At 39.8% G+C, this 19,497-nt stretch overlaps 1 protein-coding gene across 1 annotated transcript in view; it reads left to right on the top strand.

Annotated features, from left to right (window-relative positions):
• Positions 1-19,497, top strand: part of plxnb2a.1 (plexin b2a, tandem duplicate 1) — a 133,919-nt gene that overhangs the window by 96,193 nt on the left and 18,229 nt on the right. Inside the window, exons 3-13 of the mRNA XM_065289785.2 lie at positions 7,860-8,986; positions 9,110-9,298; positions 12,330-12,461; positions 13,064-13,164; positions 13,570-13,702; positions 15,703-15,859; positions 16,280-16,391; positions 18,509-18,620; positions 18,707-18,808; positions 18,904-18,999; positions 19,276-19,363. Of these exons, the coding sequence (XP_065145857.1) occupies positions 7,862-8,986; positions 9,110-9,298; positions 12,330-12,461; positions 13,064-13,164; positions 13,570-13,702; positions 15,703-15,859; positions 16,280-16,391; positions 18,509-18,620; positions 18,707-18,808; positions 18,904-18,999; positions 19,276-19,363 (2,347 nt within the window). The 5' untranslated portion in view covers positions 7,860-7,861. The remainder of the gene's footprint in view (positions 1-7,859; positions 8,987-9,109; positions 9,299-12,329; positions 12,462-13,063; positions 13,165-13,569; positions 13,703-15,702; positions 15,860-16,279; positions 16,392-18,508; positions 18,621-18,706; positions 18,809-18,903; positions 19,000-19,275; positions 19,364-19,497) is intronic.

The raw sequence follows: 19,497 nt of genomic DNA, 5'->3' as shown, positions 1-19,497 counted from the left end.
TTTTTCATTTAAAGGGACACTCCACTTTTTTGAAAATATGCTCATTTTCCAGCTCCCATAGAGTTAAACATTTGATTTTTACAGTTTTGGAATCCATTCAGCTGATCTCCAGTTCTGGCGGTAGCACTTTTAGCATAGCTTAGCACAATCCATTGAATCTGATTAGACCATTAGCATCGCCCTATAAAAATAACCAAAGAGTTTAGATATTTTTCCTATTTAAAACTTGACTCTTTTGTAGTTACATCTTGTACTAAGGCTGACAAAAAATTAAAAGTTGTGATTTTCTAGGCCGATATGGCTAGAAACTATACTCTCATTCTGGCGTAATAATCAAGGACTTTGCTGCCGTAACATGGCTGCAGGAGGCATTATATATAATGTCATATATATTATTAAAAGACTTTATTTTTTGTGTAATATTACCTGTCAAAATTATTTGTGGCATTCGGGTTACTGTGTGTTATTAGTTTTGAGCGACTGGCCAATCAGCATCAAGCATTCCAACAAGCCATGTAATAAGATTACATAAGAATAAAACAGACCTGATTTTTCCCAACGTCTTCGCGAGTGAGTCAAAATTTCACAACATACGGGCAATATGAACATTTCACGCTCTGCTTTGATCCTTGCCCATGTAGCAGCAGATGATGGGTTGCTGACAAATTGCATCAAAATTGTTTTCGAGCAGCTTCATGAAACTAAACCAAGTTTGTGCATTCAGCGCTTGAACCTGGCTTATGAAAGTCTGAGCTACGTGTTTCTCCAAACTGCTGTCACCTCCAACATTTTCTCTCTCTCTCTCTCTCTCTCTCTCTCTCTCTCTCTCTCTCTCTCTCTCTCTCTCTCTCTCTCTCTCTCTCTCTCTCTCTCTCTCTCTCTCTCTCTCTCTCTCTCTTTCTTTGTGGCTGACAGCTGTAAAAGGGAGTGATTATCGACAGCACCAGTGATGGAAAGCAGAGATTGTGATAAAGATGTTTCAGGAACTCTAATGAGGGGGATGTTGAATTCTGCAGTTTTGCAAAGGTTCACTGTACACAAATACACTAATGTTCTGTTTCAAAGCTCTATTGAGATGCACTTTATAGCATCATAGTTGCACTCCGAAAGCAATAGGTGTAGTTAGATGCTATTTGGCAATTCTGCGATTTTTGGTACTGACAAAAACTACACCCGCTTGGCCAGGTAATTCGCGCATGCAAAATTATCCTACGGTTTTATAAAAAGAGATGTTTCCATATTTTGTGCTGTATGTCATGTCTTGCTATTGGCCATTCATCACCCATTTATCTAGATATTGATATCAATAATTCAAAAATCAAATTACCAAATTTTTTTGCCTTTATTTGATAGACAGTATGTACAGGATCGGCAAAGAACCTTGAGCCGGGATTCAAACTCGGGTCGCCGAAAGTGCATCTGCACCGTATTTTGGGGCACTGACCCCCTACACCATCGGCTCTACAAAAGTCAAATAAGTCTAATGCAGCATCTCATGTCACATTTTTGCAAATAAGGCAATCCCATAAAGCAGCGCACTAAACTCTGTACAAAATATTGGAAGATCCAAAACCAAATGTGGATTGTAAAGCAAGGTGGTTTTTATGCATTGTCGTCTTGTTTCGAAACGGGGCATGCTTTGCATGAAAAGTGGTAGTAAGTAAATTGTCATGTGGACCTGGGAGCGCACGGGGTGAATGAACCTATGACTAACCGTACGAGGTGGTCTTAGTTTGTTAACCCTGTGACATGATGCAAACAGGATGGACTGAATTTTTTGGCATCGTCTGTCTTTGTGCAACCCTGAACGACTCTAAAACTCAGTACATATTTACATTTGTATGACGCTGGCTGTATAAAACACTTCAAATGGGTCACTAATAAGGTTGCATAAGATTGCACAATGCCCATGTCGCCAACAGGCAGCCAGGCAGCTCACTTGATTTTGAAACGTATATTAGCAGAGAGAGTGAGATGGTCTTCATCTGTTTGTTTATCATCATCGTCCTCCAGGCAGCCGTCGGGCCATGCGAGAGCGCCCTGAACTAGTTCACATGCAGCTAGAGTAATTACCCTAACCCTTGCACTCATCTCTCACTTGATTGGATCCAGCTGGTTAGTACACACACTTCCCTCGAACTCCCTTTTACACACATGTTAGACAAGGGCATTTGCGCTATTAACCTCAATCTGTAAGTGCCCCGGTGCAGCTTTGCTCAGTCGTAAACAGTTTAATTGTTTGCCCTGCGTTTATGTCCTGGTTCTCCTGCCTTTTCCAATTAAACAGCCGAATGGACTTCTGCTGTCTACTCCGCGATCCGTGCATGTGTACATATCCCAGATTCAGCAGGGGTTAAAGGCCAGCACATTCTTATCTCCCATTCCAAATGGCGTCCACGGTTTGGTGATGCAAGAGAGTGCAAAACTATGAGCCACTCGACCACAAATGTACAAGGGTAAATGGATTATGAGAGTTGAGACATGACAACAGATTTATTAAACAAATTAACCATGACATGAATATATTTGATCATGAAACGCCTGGTGTGATTGGTCTTATAGACTATTGAGAATTCGTTTGTAAAGAGAGCACATCAAATGTGCTTTCGAAGCATATAATTACAAATTGGATACCCCAATGAAAACGATGCTCGAAGTCCAGCCTGCAGTCCAAATCTTGCTCTTCACATGGTTATCAGTGTCCCACCCACCAGAATTCAGATTTTATTCTTCGTGTCTGGATTGCACAGGAGCGTTGTGCATTTTAATTACACTAACTGTACCATAATGTAGCATTAGCACTACTTTTAAATGCATTTGTGTGTAAATTTACAAAAATACGTTTAAAGGGACACTCCACTTTTGGTAACTTTGGTTTTCGGGCACTGCGTAATATCATTGCACCTGCTGCAGCCATGTTACGACAGCAAAGTCCTTGATAATTACACCAGAATGAGAGTATAGTTCCTAGCCATATCTGCCTAGAAAATCGCAACTTTTAATTTTCCGTCGGTCTAAGTACACAATGTTACTACAGAAGAATCAACTTTTAAATAGGAAAAATATTGAAACTCTTTGGTTATTTTTTAGCGTGATGCTAATGGTCTAATCAGATTCAATGAATTATGCTAAGCTATGCTAAAAGTGGTACTGCCAGACCTGAAGTTTGGCTGAATGGATTCCAAAACAGTAAAAATCCAATGTTTTACTCTAGGGGAGCTGGAAAATGAGCATTTAAAAAGAAAAAAAGAGGAGTGTCCCTTTAAATACACATTTCTGAAAATATAAACTGTCTATTTATGGCAAACCAGAACTTGTGGCTGTTTTGGTAAACAAGGTAACAAAAATGTGAGGCTGTCCTATAGTTGAGGCTGTTGGTTAGTTTACATTTTAAAACCAAATGAAGTATCATTACCAGTTGTTTTTTCCACTGACCCGTGGTGGCCCCTTAATTTGTATATCCTGCCCTAAAGCCATGCAGGATTTCACAAATGCATGCAAATAAAGGCTACATTACTGCATGTTCACTTTAAGTGATTCACTCCACAGTTTTCCGGTATTGTGGGATAGTTTAAATCTATATTTTACACACTCGGAGAGCTCTTTCAATAGTCGACCACTTTCACCTGTGCGCGTCCGACCGTTCACGGTCCCTCTGATCCCAGCTTTAATTAGTCTGGCAGTATCGCCTGTCAATCATCCTTGGCTCTCGGTGGAGACAGTCATTGAAAAACAAAAGCAGAGACAGCCGTGACATGAGGGCAGAAGGTGTCATCCCATTTCGCATAACCAAGCAGCGAGTTTTAAAGCTGAAGACAGTCATCTTCATACTATACTATAATCATTAAAGTGAGTTGACTGTTTTCAAACCAACTTATATAAATGAAAAATCACAGATGAGATGTTTTTTTTATATTTCTTATAGACATCAGTGAGATTTAAAGGAGAGACAATGCAAAAGCAAACTTGTGAGAGTCTCTCAGATGGTCTCTACAATCTACGTACGTAGAGTAAAGGTGAGGGAAGGTGCAGTGGTTTCACTGTTTCATGTAGCTCTTAAGAAAAATTCTGATTCAGTCTTTAGTGTAATGCCCCAAGGTAAGAGGTTTGGCCCTTGCCTGTTTGTGTACAGGACTACCATTCATGTTGTTGCTTAATGCAGAAAGATTAAAACACCTGTGTACATGCGAACCGCATTCACAAACTTCTACAAAGTGAGCTTCAAAAGCAGCCCCCTCCTTTTCAGAAGCATGCCGCATTGTAAGTTCATTTACGGGCAGCTCAGGTTTAGATAGCCCTAAAGTAATTTAGAGGAAATGTGCTTGGTTTGGCTCCAGATCAGAAAGAACTGAGAAATAAAAGAAATACTGTCTGAGTCTTGCCCTTTGTTGTAGTTTAGAGGAACATAGCGAGACACACACACACACACACACACACACACACACACACACACACACACACACACACACACACACACACACATTTCCTGCAGCATTCTTGAGACTGTTAGTGTTTAAGGATGTGTGTTGGTCTTGTGACTAGGCCTCAATGGGGCCATGTGTTGCAAGCTTGTGGAAATGTGTATAAAAGATTTATGAGAGTATATTAAGTTATTTTTTATGCTTTATGAAGGAAATGTATGTGGCTAAATGCAGTCGCTAAAGCATCTTTGTGGTATGTTTTCATAGTGGTTGCTTACTGGTCCAAGGGCTGGGCCGTATATCAAGTTTTGGTAATATGTCGTTTTTTTTCCCAGCAGGATATGGGATGAGACAATATCGCCGATATCGGTATGGTCTGATCCCGCCTTCTTTGCCACAGAAGCTATGACAGAAATGTACAGACCTCAGCTTTCCAAATAGCCTGCATGTTGTGCATATTTTCAAACATGGAGGAAACTTGTTTCTTTGCATCATACATTTTTTTAATTAAGGTGATCTTGACATCTCGCATGAGAATTTGACTTGTATGTGAACATTTATTCCACTTTGTAGAAAATTACCAACATATTTATTGTATATCTACAACTTTCCCCAAAAGTCAATGTTGGCCAGCCTTGGATCCAAGCAAGGGGCAACCTTCTGATCTCTCTGATGAAGCCAACATAAATGACTTAAATTGCAATTAATCGATGGGCCACTAGAGGCAGGCTCCAAAAGGGAGTCAATCCTTATACATGAGGCATTTAGCGCGGAGCGGTAGACCTGATTCTACCTCATTCGTGTGAATGGCGAGAATTGAGCGTTGCCACAGGAAATGCGCAAGTTGAAAAATTTGAACGCACCGCATTAACCAATCAGTAGCTTGCTCTATTAGGAACGTGATTACAGGAAGCGAGCAAAGTTGCAGAAGCCCCTCCCATGACGCAAATTTCCACGTGAATGTCTTGATGACTAGAATTTCAAGCACGACTTTCACGCGAGAATGAAGCGAGTACACTCAAAATGGTCAAGCGTCCAACTACGCGCGGTAGACACGAATTTGACGCCTCAAACGCGTCTGGTGTGAACCCACAGTTAGATTCATCCACGTCCCGCCTCTTCGCATAGTTTTGGGGATGCGCAGTGAGGCGCTGCCAAGATGGCGACTGCAGACTCTGCCAACTATTGGCTTCAAAAAAGCTCTTCACAAACCTATGGGTGACATCACGGACACATAGGGCCAGATTTACTAAGCGCTTGCGCCAGCGTAAACCATCATTTTGGCGGTAAATAGCGATGTCGGAATTTACTAAAGACGCGCAGTGGATCATTAGCGCTGAAAAGGTGTGGTCTAGTTCTTTTTGCGACTGACCTGATTGCATATGCATTTCTAGGAGTTTCCCTTTCAGACGCAAACATTTTGGGAGGAGACTATTTAAATGATTCACGCAACGCGATTTACTAATGTTTGCGCATGTGTTATGTATGGCATTTGCGCGACTATTTAACGCCGAAAAAAAGCATGTCTTAAATCATTTTGCGCTCGAAATGGCTGCAATTGTTGTTGCTAGGAGGAGACATCGCAGAAATCAGAGACTGCATGGTAGAAGGGAGAGGATTTCCAGGATCATTTTACCAGATAAGTTCACGCGTCTCTCTGCCTTTATTTATCGGCCTGTATATCACATGCACCTGCAGGAGCATCATCTCTGCTTATTTGCAACCATGCGCTAATTTGCGCTGCTCTTAGTAGATTGGTTGGTCATTATGGAAATCAGCTGTTGCGCCTGTGTTATTTAATTAGCGCTTTTTTAGTAAATAACCCGCAGATATCACCACTCCCATCAGCGCATTTTTGGAATTGCGCTCATGCGCTAATTTGCCCTGTTTAGTAAATCTGGCCCATAGACTCTTAAAAATATATGGACGTAGTGTCCAAGTCAAAAATGAAATAATAAGTTAGTAGACTGTAAAAAATCCTTGTTGCAGTTACATTTTTAAGTTCAATCAACTTTAAATTGCAATTAAATTTGACTACTTTGACTGGTAAGGAATTGCTATAAATAAATAAAAAATTAATTTATAGTAAATCCTTACCGGTCAAGAAATGAATGAATTATGAATTCACAAACACACAAAAATCATGTAGAGTAACGTCGATTTGAAAACTGGACAACTGTTATCATTTATGCAACACTATCCCAGCTAAAGTTGAGAGAAAGTTACGTAAAAATTCAATTTGGCCCCTGAACTTTTCTTTACAAAAACGTTGCAGTTGGCTGCACAAATTGACAAGGGTGATAAAAGCAAAGTATTTCCAGAAGAGGCACAATCTCCACCCCTGTTCTCCGTTCATTCATCTTCCTTTTATCTTCGCCTTCACCACTTCAACGGTTCCTAAACACTGGGACGGAAGTCAAGTGCTCATCAAAACATTCAGAGGAATGTCTGATGCCAGCGTGACAAAAGGTCGGTACAACTTCAGCAGGTGGGTTGAACAAAAACAACACCATCCTGTCCTGTTCTTCCCGTGAACAACCCTGTGTTCGCGTCTGGCACGGTATGCAAAGATATTGTGTTGGAAGATTTAATCGCATCTACTCCTTGTATGAGTTTTATGTCCAAAATAAGTGAAGCATATTTTTTGCGCTGTATGTATTTGACAAGTTCAGGTTCAGATGCAGTCGGGAATGTTGTAATGTTTTCTACATCTTCATAGGATCTCGATCTTGTTTGCCTGAATGTTGCCTAAAAAATGTAACTGACCGATTACCAAAGCACACACATTTTCTCTGTGGTTGAAATGGAGCGAGTCTATCAGACACCCTGTCCCACGCCCAGAGCTCATAAAGAATTCATGCAAGGAGTTTAGCGGATATTACCGTCCTCATTGGCTTTAATGACGGGACTCCAGAGACATGATATATGAGGCGGGGCTGGCTTTCTCTCTACACTTAGTGTCTGTCAATTCACTGGCTTTCAATGAGATTAGAGGTTACTGTGGCGTGTGCATGTTAAATTTGGCTTTGCGTGTATGTCTAGTGTTAGTCAGAATGCTGATTCAGAATGCATAGGCAAGCGTCTGGCACAGCCCTAAGAAATGTGTGACAGGAAAGAGAAGTCTTGGAAAGTTTTGTTATGATTAACTGAACCAAGTTTTCACACATACACTAAAGATGAACATGAACAATAATGTCAGACTTGATGTTGGTGCTGATTGTGCAATACAGCTCTGACTAAGCAGCCCATGTGATGATGATGGAGTCATCATATCACATTTCTTCATTTGCATTTTAACATGCACGCTTCAGCACTATAATTTGCATTTGAACATTTATATTGATGCATATTATTACTATTCCTCATCATGATGGGTTTTGAGAAAGGTGTGCTACATTTCTAAGCATTGTTCTAAACACTTTGTTCTGTCTTTTTTAGAGATGGCGTGGAGAGCCTTAGCAGCATTGACCATGCTGTTGTGTATTGGCTCATCTTGCTGCGATGATACTTGGAAACAGTACTCCTCTGCTGACACCATCAACAATGTCGTTCAGGACCCTAACACAGGCCGAATCTACCTGGGTGCCGTAAATGCCATCTACCAGCTGAACTCTGACTTGGGTCTCGAGAGCACAGCCGTGACCGGGCCTAAGAACGACAACCCACAGTGCACTCCTCCAATAACCGCACAGTGCACCGATGCAAAGTCAACAAAGAACATCAACAAGCTCTTGTTGGTCAACTCTCCAAACAGCACCTTGGTCGTGTGCGGTAGCCTGTTTAGAGGCATCTGCTCCCTGGTGAACCTTAACAGCGTGGAGAAGTCGGTGTACTACAGTGACACCAAAGGAGAGAAGACGTATGTGGCCAGCACAGAAGAGACTGTCGCTGTGGTTGGAGTTATTTCTTATTTCGTAGACTCTAACACTAACACTAATCTAAGTGTGTTTCTGGTGGGGAAGGGCTACGGTGGCTCAGACAGCTCGAAGCTTGTCAGCACTCGCTTGTTGCAGGAGCATGGGGACATGGACGTCTTCGAGAACATGGTTGAGGCGTCCACCGTGCAGGCAAGCCCTTTTGCTCAACGTTACGTCCATGACTTCCGCCATGCTTTCAAGGATAACGGCTACATCTACTTCCTGTTTTCACGGACCCCGGGCACAAGCGACAGCAGGAATATCACGTTTTTGGCACGCCTGTGCGAGAACGACCATATGTATTATTCGTACACAGAGCTTCAACTCAACTGCTCCAGCAACATCAATGGACAGGAAAACACGTACAACAAGGTCCAAGCAGCATACCTGGCCACCCCTGGAGAGGTTTTGGCTCGCGATATTAAGCTTTCCGAATCAAACGATAAGGTTTTGTTTGTGGTGTTAAGCACTGATGAGGACAGCAGCCGTTCGGCATTGTGCATGTACCCGCTCAGCACCATCAACGCAAGGCTCAAGGAAGTGATCGAGTCCTGCTACATAGGAGAAGCTGGGGAGGATGGGAAACCAAAGACAGTTTATTCACCATACGTCTCTAAACCAGAGGCCATCTGTAATATCAAAAGAACGGTGAGTTGGATTTTTTATCTCTTGTTGTTGTGTGGTCTTATAATTCTGTCTTCACTTGTTATCTGCTGCTTCGAAAGAAGCATTTTCATAATTTGTTGCATGGTTTGTGTTTTGGCTGTGCAGCTAGAGATGGTCCAGAATTATAAATGCGGAGCAGAGTTCCTTCCCTCACCACTAGCCAGTAAACCAGAATACGCCTTGGCTGTCAAACCCATCTTCACCAAAAAAGAGATGCTGACGTCTGTGGCTGTGGCGGTAGAGAATGATCACACGGTGGCCTTTTTGGGAACCAGTGGGGGAGATGTATTAAAGGTGAGAACTTATCATTTAGCATTATGATTAATATTCATTTAGGAATAGTTGAGATGTCATGCGTGCTACTAGGGATGGGCACAAGTAATTGATTGATCGAGTCATCGACGATCAATCACGAAAAAGATAACCCTGTGGGTTTATTTATTTTTTGTTTATGGCGGCATTTGAATATCTGGTTAGTGTTATAAACACCTGCAGTAGGAAAGACTGGGTGCTTGTTTGATGTCAACGTAAGCTGCGCAGACTGCCGTATGACATCAGTACCATGCCTTATTCAAAAGCTTCCTATGTGCACCCCTATGCGCAGGCGGTAATATTACTTAGAGTGCGTAATATAGAAATCGCTTCAGTTTGTGTTTATTAACCCTATATGGCGCTTTTCCATTGCATAGTACCCCACGGTTTGGTGTGGGTCAGGTCGGGTCAGCTCACTTTGGTGTGGTTAGCTTTTCCATCAAGTTTAGTATCACTTCGCAGTGGGAGGGATTATAGGCGTGTCGTTATATTTGCGCTGCCTACTGCTGTGACATCATACACGTGAGAGCGTTGTTGTACATTCCCATACATTCATTTATTTCTCAGTCTGCCACAAAATTAAAATTGGCCACCACAAATAGATGTTTGCTCATCGCGTTTATAACTACCTCTGTCTCACATGACAGTTTCTGTTCAAACACCCGACCCATGGCGTCAGTCGACGGCGCTCCGCTGAGCCTCATTCAAGTTGCATTTAAGCATATATAATGCGGACTTGCACGTCGAGAATGTGCCGCCACAAACTGCAAGTCTGGAAAAAACTGTTATGGTGTCCCGGATTCTCAACCTGCGGATGTTTTTCATCGCTAAAAGAGTGTTTGGAAACTTATAGCAGAACACAGATAACAACATGTTTGCTTGAGACAGAGCAAGCTAGCAGTAAGCTAAAGCTAATATTTACATTATAGCGATGACGTGACGATTCTCTCAGACCAATCAGTGATCTACAGTGTTTTCGCGTCACGTTTGGTATCAGCTCGGGTCGCTTGGAACCCCAACCGAGGTGGTACGAAAAAAAGTATTGGGTACTACGTACTGCACCCAATGGAAAAGCTCCCAAAAGTAAGCTGACCCAAACTAAACTAAACCGTGGGGTACTATGCAATGGAAAAGCGCCACTAGTAACACTTTGCAGTGGGAGGGATTATAGGCGTGTCGTTATATTTGCGCTGCCTACTGCTGTGACCTCATACAAGTGAGAGCGTTGTTGTACATTCCCATACATTCATTTATTTCTCAGTCCACCACAAAATGAAAATTGACCACCACAAATAGATGTTTGCACATCTCGTTTATCACTACCTCTGTCTCACATGACAGTTTCTGTTCAAACACCCGTGGCCTCAGTCGATGCGCTTCGCTGAGCCTCATTAAAGTTGCTTTTAAGCATATAATGCGGACATGCTCGTCGCAAATCTTCCACCACAAACTGTAAGTCTGGAAAAAGCTGTTATGGTGTAGGGATGCACTGAATCCAGATTTTTTGGGTTCGGCCGAATAACGAATCCACTGTTTAAGATTCGTCCGAAACCGAATACCGAATCCTACTCGCATCCTTATTCCATTAACACAGTAAAACACATTAATGAAGTAAACAACGTCCACAGCAGTGTATTTTCATTTTGTTTGATTTTAACTCTAAAAATATAGGCTAGGCCATTATGCCAGGATGACAAGTGGGAAAAACTATTTTGAAAATTACCATAAGCCTATACATAATGAAAGCGATGCGTTGTGATGCGCTAGTTTTTTCCAGGTGCGTCCACGAAATGTGAACCGCCCCTAAGGCTCACCGAAAAAACATTTTTATCTCCATGTCAGCACCCGATGTGTGTTATCAACGGCCGCTTAAAGTCGACCAGCATAGCGCAAGCCTATGGTTCGGTGGAAAAAAATCTAAGATTTGTTCGAACCCGAACCCCGTCAAAAAGCCCAGTATTTGGCCGATTCCGAATCCTGGATTCGGTGCATCCCTAGTATGGTGTCCCTGATTCTCAACCTGTGGATGTTTTTCATCGCTAAAAGGGAGATTGGGAACTTACAGCAAAGCACAGATGACAACATGTTTCAAACCGTGGGGTACTATGCAATGGTAAAGCGCAATTAGTTTCACTTCATCACACAGCTATTCCTATTAGAAGTTTCTGTTAAAAAAACATTTAATTCATTAATTATTTAGTAGCAGTTTTGGCATTTTTCTGTCATAGTTTCTTCAAAATTAAGTTTTATTTGAGTTTTTTATAAAAAAAAAAATATTTGCGGCGACAGTGACCATTGGTGATAGGACATGGCATGAACTGTTCAAATTTATGCAAATGTTGAGCAAAATTTGGGAGCGACAACCAATGAGAGTAAAGCAGTGGAGTTCACGTTATCTGTCTTTTTCGTCATTTATTGAGGATGGTTACTTGTTTGTTTATAGTTGTTACAAGGACTATCAGAATTAGGTGCGCCTCCTGACGACCCCATTGAATGAGACTAGTAACACACAGTGACAAAGTTGCTGGTGGTGTGTACGCACAGTAACTGAATACAGAGTTTTAATTAAAATTAAATTAAACAAATGCTTCTATTAAGTTCTCTGTCTTAGTAAATATCAAAGTATGTATGATAATTTATTGGTGTAATCTCTGATCGCATTAAACGCACACAAGTGAAGTGAAGGCTTTATTTTTTATGTCTACCGTTGATAACATGTAAGATTTAGTCTAAGTCGTGCGCTACACCTTAATGGTGCAAAAGGTTTAAATTCTACATATTAAAAGCATATTTTATGTCTTTTAACTGAGTTTATGCCCTGCTGGTGCAACTGGTCACAGGGCTGCTAGTTCAAACCCCAAAAAGGCCTTTTTAACATCTTAACCCTTGAATTTTCTGCAGTGATGTCCCTGTAGTATAATGTTCACTTATAAGTTGCTTTGGACAAAACATCTCCTAGTTGAATGAATGTACTGTAAATGACGGCTCTGTGCTCTACTCTTTCATTCTGCAGGTGCATCTGCAGAACCCTCCCAGCACTAACTCCTATAACAGGATTTCGGGAGAACACACAGATAGTGGGGTGAACAAAAACCTGTTTTTTGATTCAAGTTTTGATCATCTATACATGACCAGTGGCAAAAAGGTTCGTACATGTTTTATAAGCATATACTCAACACGTCTTTTCACCGGTCCAAATATCAAAGTTACTCCATGATTTACTCACCCTCAAGCAATCTGAGATACACATGACCATCATCTTTCAGACAAACACATTTAAAGTTGTTTTAGTAAATGTTCTTGCTTTTCTAAGCTTTATAATGGTAGAAAACAGGGTTCAGGGAACAACTTCTGATTTTGAATGGACAAGTTGGGTCAATAAGGGTGAACCCAGATGTTGGGTTAAAGTAACGCAGAAAATGTTTTGACCCAATAATGAATTAAAACCACACAGCATTTTGGATTGAAACAACCCAGCATAGTTTAAATTACAACCCAACAGGTTGGGTTCTTCCCTTTTTGACCCTATGGTTGAAAGTTATCTAGCATTATCTATCTATTTTTTTTTAGAGTGTACTGTTGATAAGCTTTTTGTAAATTTCTGAATTTACTTCCCTAGTTTATTGACCTTTGGTTGTCAACAGTCTTTCCTATTCTGTAAGCACCTTCAGTAAGGGGCATCAACTGTTCTGAATCTTAAACTAAATAAATGAACACATGTGAGCGTTTTGTTTTAACCTTTTGTAGATCACAAAAGTGCCGGTTCAGGCTTGTGAACAGAAGAAAGATTGTCAATCATGCATGTCCCAGCGTGATCCGTACTGCGGCTGGTGTGTGTTGGAGGGCCGGTGAGTCTGTCGAAAATCATTTGACTAAAGTTCAACACCATTTGGCCATGTCAACTGATAGTCAAACAAACTGAGCATCAAAAATCACTTATGGGGGTTCTGATAGCTTGTGTCCACTGGCAGCGGCAAGCGACCATGTGACTTTCATTTGACATGGAAACCCCATTATAAATTCAAGCTTGAATGTGTTATATTAAAATATACAGCATTTTTTAATTCTGTATTATAGCTAAATATATTCTATTGACCTTGAGGCTCGGATCGGTATGTTTGTGCATGCACATTACATGCGACACTATAGTATTCGTTTAGCTTTAGCTATTTCATAGATATGCAGTCCAGATAAAGCGGGCTTAAGAGAATGCATGAAGTGAAGCTTATTTGTTCCTTTATCATTTCCCACAGATGCACCAGGAAGAAAGACTGTAGCAGAGGAACAGAAAGGAACGCATGGCTGTGGAGTCCAAAGGAAACTTGTGTGACCATTCAGGCCTTTGATCCTCCCAACATCAGCCGCAAGAAAACAGATGGCACAGAGGTACCAGAACACAAATACACATATACTGTACACTATGTGATGCTTTCTGCAGTTATTTCAAGTCCTAACCTCTTAAGCATTATTTTGATAGATTGATATTTTGCTGGCTGTAACGGATCCACACTGGAATCTAATCCCTTTTTAATAAGCTGAAATGATAATGTTTCTAAACAAGGCATCTTAAACTGTAATATCAAACCACATGAAGGGATAGAGTATTGCTTATGCATAGCTAATGTGTCTTAAAAGCGACTTAAGTGGTTTATTAAGGACTTTCAACTATGCTTTAATTAACTTCCCAGATCAGATGTAATAAATAAATGCAACATACTCTGAAGGAATATTGATTTTAACTGTGCCTGCATTCATGGAAATACCAGGGGATTTTAAAATCTTTGAAGTCCAACAGTAGTCAAGAATGTTTTCAATTCAAACTCATTTGTAAAAGTTTTATCTGTCACAGTAATTTCTTCATGCTTTAAAACAGATTGAATGTAATGCTACACCCTTGCCTCATTTTGTATCTGTAGATCTATGAATATGCTAATAGGCTTTATGCCCAGCTGCACTACTTCCTGAACTTCAGCCAGCTCCTTGTTTCCTGTCTTCCATTATTGGACAAACTGATTAATCCAGGTGTGTCTGATTATTGTTGTTGTGACTACTGAGGTCAGGCACACCTGGATTGATCAGTTTGTCCAATAAAGGCAGACAGGAAACGGGGAGCTGGCTGAAGTTCAGGAAGTAGTGCAGCTGGGCATAAAGCCTATTAGTTCACGCCTCTACTCAAAAGTACAGCTCAGACTATAGATATGAATATGCATATTAGTCCGCCAACCAGAAATGACCCAAATCACTTATTACCCAATGTGCATATATATATCTAGATTAATCTATGCCCAGCACTAATATTTTATACACGTGTGTATATATATTTATTTATATTTTTATATATTCTATATTATATATAAATGAAACATTTCTAAAATGTGTATATGTATGTATGTATGTGTGTGTGTTTAAATATACATAATATTTACACACAGCACAAACTCATAAAATATGCAAAAATTAATTTTTTTTTGTATGAGATAAATCTAGATATGAAGAGTTTCGTTGCAAAACCAGATAACTCCGTTTTTTTAATTGTTCAGAAATCTCGTTTTTTGGTTGTGCATTCCAATTAATATCAATTCAACTGCAGTTGGTTTGCTTTGATTTAAACCTTCATAACTTAAAAACATACAGCTAGCAACATAAAACAAAATAATAACATGATAACATAATAATGAACATGTTTTGAGAAAAATTTAAAAACTGAGTTATCTCGTTTTGCAACGAAACTCTTCATATATAATTTTTTTTTAAGAAAGACCTGACCCAAGACAAACCTGAGAAAATCTGACCTTTTTTTACCTGAATGTAAAATGCATACCCGACGTGCATAAATCTTTCTTTTTTTAAAAAAAGACCAGGCCGAGACAAACCCAATAAGATTATACAAATTTATAGCAAATTTTTTTAACCCCACTGGACCCAAATGTGAACGGCACTGATATCTGTGCACTCTGCAGCCACGCACCCAGTCGGTCAGAAAGAAAACCTAGTGGTTTTGCAACCAATTTGGCCTGCTGCTGCTCATTTGTTATCTGAAGACCACACTAAGGTTACCTTTAAATTGTACATTTAAAATTGATTGACAGGTGTGTTTCAACGAAAATTAACCTACCGCCAGCCACACAATGTCACAAGCGCTCTTGGCAAACAGAGGAGGGGTTGGTGAAGGACATCTACGCACACACGCGAGATAGTTTGGGCCTTCTCAGATCAAATTTTCTCGGGTTTGTTTCGGTTTGGGTCTTTCTTTAGAAAAATATATATGCACCTGGGGTTTGGGTAAAACGTGATTTGTGTCATTAAGGGTCACTTAGGTACATTTCTTTGGACTCGCGAAGACCTCTAATTCAAAGTGTGGGAACTAATTTTTTTTTCTTAAACAGGTTAAGATATACGTTCCCTCGCTCCCAAGCATCTCTGGTTCAGATACACTGCAGTGTGAGTTTGGGGATTTCATAAGCCCAGCTACTGTGGAGGGAAGTAATGTCAGCTGCGCTCTCCCGACCTCTGATTCAATATCACCCACACCTGACATGCAAGGTAAGAGCGAATCTCTTCCTCTGGTTGTTATTTAGCTTTCATAATCACATCCTGTCAAACTGCCCTCTCGCTGTTTCTGGGGTCCCTGAACAAACAGATGGTGTTGTCTCACAGCTGATGTCTCGCATGAATAATTTACTGCTTCTTTGTGTTTGTAATTTGTTAAATTTGTGATTTTTAATTTGGAGTCTGATCAGCTGTAACACCTTTATATCTAGAATTATTATTATATTTTTCCTTAAATTAAAATCTTAAAACTCTTAAGAGGCGCGTTTATTTTTTCATGTTGTATATTACTGGTATTGAACTCATGACCTTGGTGTTACCATGCCCTACAATTTAAGTTCTCATTGGCTGAATTACTAAATACTGTGAAAATACTTTCAATCTGTAAACTGTGATTTCCTTTCCCATGTGTAGATTTTGTGGCAGTGCCGGTGAAAATTAAGGTGAATAGCCACATCGAAGTGGCCTCCAGTTCGTTTCACTTCTACGACTGTGCAGCTGTGGTTAAGAGTGCAAAGAATACACCGTGAGTATCAGCAAAGTCTCGCCGGGGGAGTCACGCAACTCTGCGGAAATGTTTGCAATGCCTCTGGGCAGCTATTTCAGTCATGCAAGACTAAAATCCTATTTACTTAAGTGGGAAAGAAAGATATTGCTAAAATCACACCTAAACTTCACAATTGTACCAAAAATGTTGTTTCTTTATCTAAAAGTGTAGTACTGTTTTTATGAATACGCAAGGGTACAGTTCTCTCATGGATTTTGCGCATGTGCGTACAGGAGAATGTAGTATGTAGCCCATGAGATGCATAGCATTTTGTCGCAGTGCACATGCTTCGAACTTCTGTGTACACGTACGAATAAAAAAACTATGCAAGACTGTGCATTCGATTGTGCGCGTACGTCCTCATATGTGTAAAAAACAAACTTTACTTTGGGCATTAAGCTCAAACTGCGTTAAAACACCTTATTTTGAAGTTGTTTCAGCTACTGCCCAAGCAGATTCGATGCATCGATAGGAGAAGCCTGATTCTACTACCAGTCTCACAGTCAATCTTCGCAGACGTGTTATGAAAAGATGATCATTCAATTTTGGCCGTATATATGGGTGCACATTATCTGATTTCACATATAACAGCTTTCTCCCAATATATTGATATACAGCCTATTATGATAATGCCATGCAAAAATATATATATTTTAATAAATAAATATTTTTAAAATGCATTAATAAATCCAACAACCCCTGTGACGGGGCTAGACATCCATAAGAGGTTCTTATGTTAATAAACCATTGCCTCTTTGTTTCTACATTTAAAAGACAAAGCTGGCAATTCTGGTTATACTTTCGTTCTTTTAATAATTTCCTTATTTTATTTATAAATCACTCTTGGTTATCTGATTTAACTATTTGGCTTGTGTTTTCTTTCTGTGCACTTGAGGCATTTTGCACATAATTTGTTCTGCACCTTGTTACTTCTGACGTTATTTTATTTTAAAAAAATTATTTATCATAAACGTAAATTCTGATCTAATTTAAGTCTGTATATTTTGGATTGCTTTTCGTTGTATCAATGTTGCGCTGTTTGCGTTCTGGCCATGATGCTGGGTCATACAATTTAGCCGAATGCGCTAGGTGCTCTGCATCTCATATTTAGGAGTTCATCAAACTAAACATAAAAAACTGATGTTTTTCGACAGGTATAAGTTTTTAAAATGTATTTAAAACAGGGTGGGTTTTGTGTCAAAAGTTAAATTACAAAACAGGTAAGCCGTTTCTTTAAATTTCGGTTATGACCCGGAAAATATCTGCACGGGACCTAATTTATGCCTTACACGACTGTCTTTCTTGTGATTTTAATATCTCACTTTCAAATGATAGAAAAGAGATTCCTGAAATAATTAATGTAAGAATCATCAGTTGTTTCTGTACTTAAATTGAATAGAGATGATCAAAGTCAAAGCAAGCAGGTATTTCTGTGCTAAATAATAACCTAGTGTCTATAAGACAGCTAATTTCAGCGTTTTTCTTGTTATAAATTAACATTTAATGAATTGTATATAAAGCTTACGTTTTTATCACTTACAGTTACAATCACAAAATGTCATATGTCGTTTTTTTGGTCATGACCGCTTTGACGCGCTAAATCGTAAAAATGAAATGAAAACACTGAATTGTAGCTGGGGTTTCCAAGGCAGGATCACATTTGTAATATTTTTTAGGCTTAATTATCACACTTTTAAAGCAAGCTACTTTTATAGTTTAATAATTTGATTATTAATTTTAAAAAATTATGTACTGAATTAAACTAAACGTTATGCACTCTATGCGTACACGCCTGTGTGGAAACAGTTTGAGTCAGAAATTGAGATGGCAGGCCAGAGCTCAATATTATTGTGATGAAATATTTTTGAATGCAAAACTTTTCAGTCATTAAAAACACATGCAAGGCCTGAAAGATATCAAGCCTTAGCCAAGAAAAACTAACGTAAGTAAGCATTACTTTCAATGAAAAGTAATTAAGTAACGCAATTAGTTACTTTTTTTTTGGGAGTAGCTTAATATTGTAATGCATTACTTTTAAAAGTAACTTTCCCCAACACTAATCTTTCCTTTTGATTGATCGACTGTTTGTTCTGCAGTTGCATAGCTTGTGTAACCAGTCAGTGGGGCTGCCAATGGAACATTCAGCAACACTCATGTAGTGATAAAAATGATGCTGCTGAGGGATCCCATATCATCAAACATCTGGAGGTAAGAACGATCTTGACATACGACTGGTAATGATTTGATCATTTTTGCATCTGAACGCTTCATTCGATGTTTTGTGATTCTTGCAGGTCGGTATGTGTCCTCAGTTTGAGCTCCCAGATCCTCTTCTCATTCCTGTTGGCTATAAAACCCCCATCAAATTTCAGGGCAAAAACCTGGATTTTTATTCGGTAAAATGCTTATATTTTGCACCTCACATGTGTAGACGTTGCATTTCCAAAATGTCCTGGAGTAAATATTCTTTATTACTCTCTCTTGATCTCAGGGCAAAACCTTACAGATCGGTACTGAGCTCATGAAACATGTGGGCGAGGTGATCGTGGAGGCTGACGGTTCAAAGTACAGTTTTGAAGGGTTTGCGGTGAGTACGCTCCAATCATTTACCCTTTGTTTTATGCCTCTTTCTTCATTCAAACATTGATTTGAGCTCCAGCCAATATGACATTGACGGCTTTTGAAGTGCACATGTGTAGGGGGTGTGTGTGGGTGTAGTAAACAAACGGCGATCTGGTTTCGAAAAGACATCATCTTGGCAGGGGAGAATTAGAGCCCCGGCAAACGGTTGTTGCAGATGCTGTGATGTGCCGTCTAAATCCATGTACTCGTATAATGAGACTTTCTGCTGTTTTTGTGACAGTTTGACTACGACAAAGAGCCAGAGGTGAACGTGACGTTCTACGTAAAGGATAAAGACACAGAGAGGATGATTGACAGCACCCTTACAGGTATACTTCTGTTCATTATTGTACATAAGAGGTACACGAAATCCAGCACTGGTGAAATGGCTGTGAAACCGTAGCTTGCCAAGCTTTTGCAAAATCTGAGAAATATTTATTTGGCACACAAACAAAGAATGCAT

Source organism: Paramisgurnus dabryanus, chromosome 1 (assembly GCF_030506205.2).
Source record: "Paramisgurnus dabryanus chromosome 1, PD_genome_1.1, whole genome shotgun sequence".
Taxonomy (NCBI): domain Eukaryota; kingdom Metazoa; phylum Chordata; class Actinopteri; order Cypriniformes; family Cobitidae; genus Paramisgurnus; species Paramisgurnus dabryanus.
The sequence above is the reverse complement of the archived record's forward strand: the minus strand, read 5'-3'. Positions and strand labels throughout refer to the sequence as shown.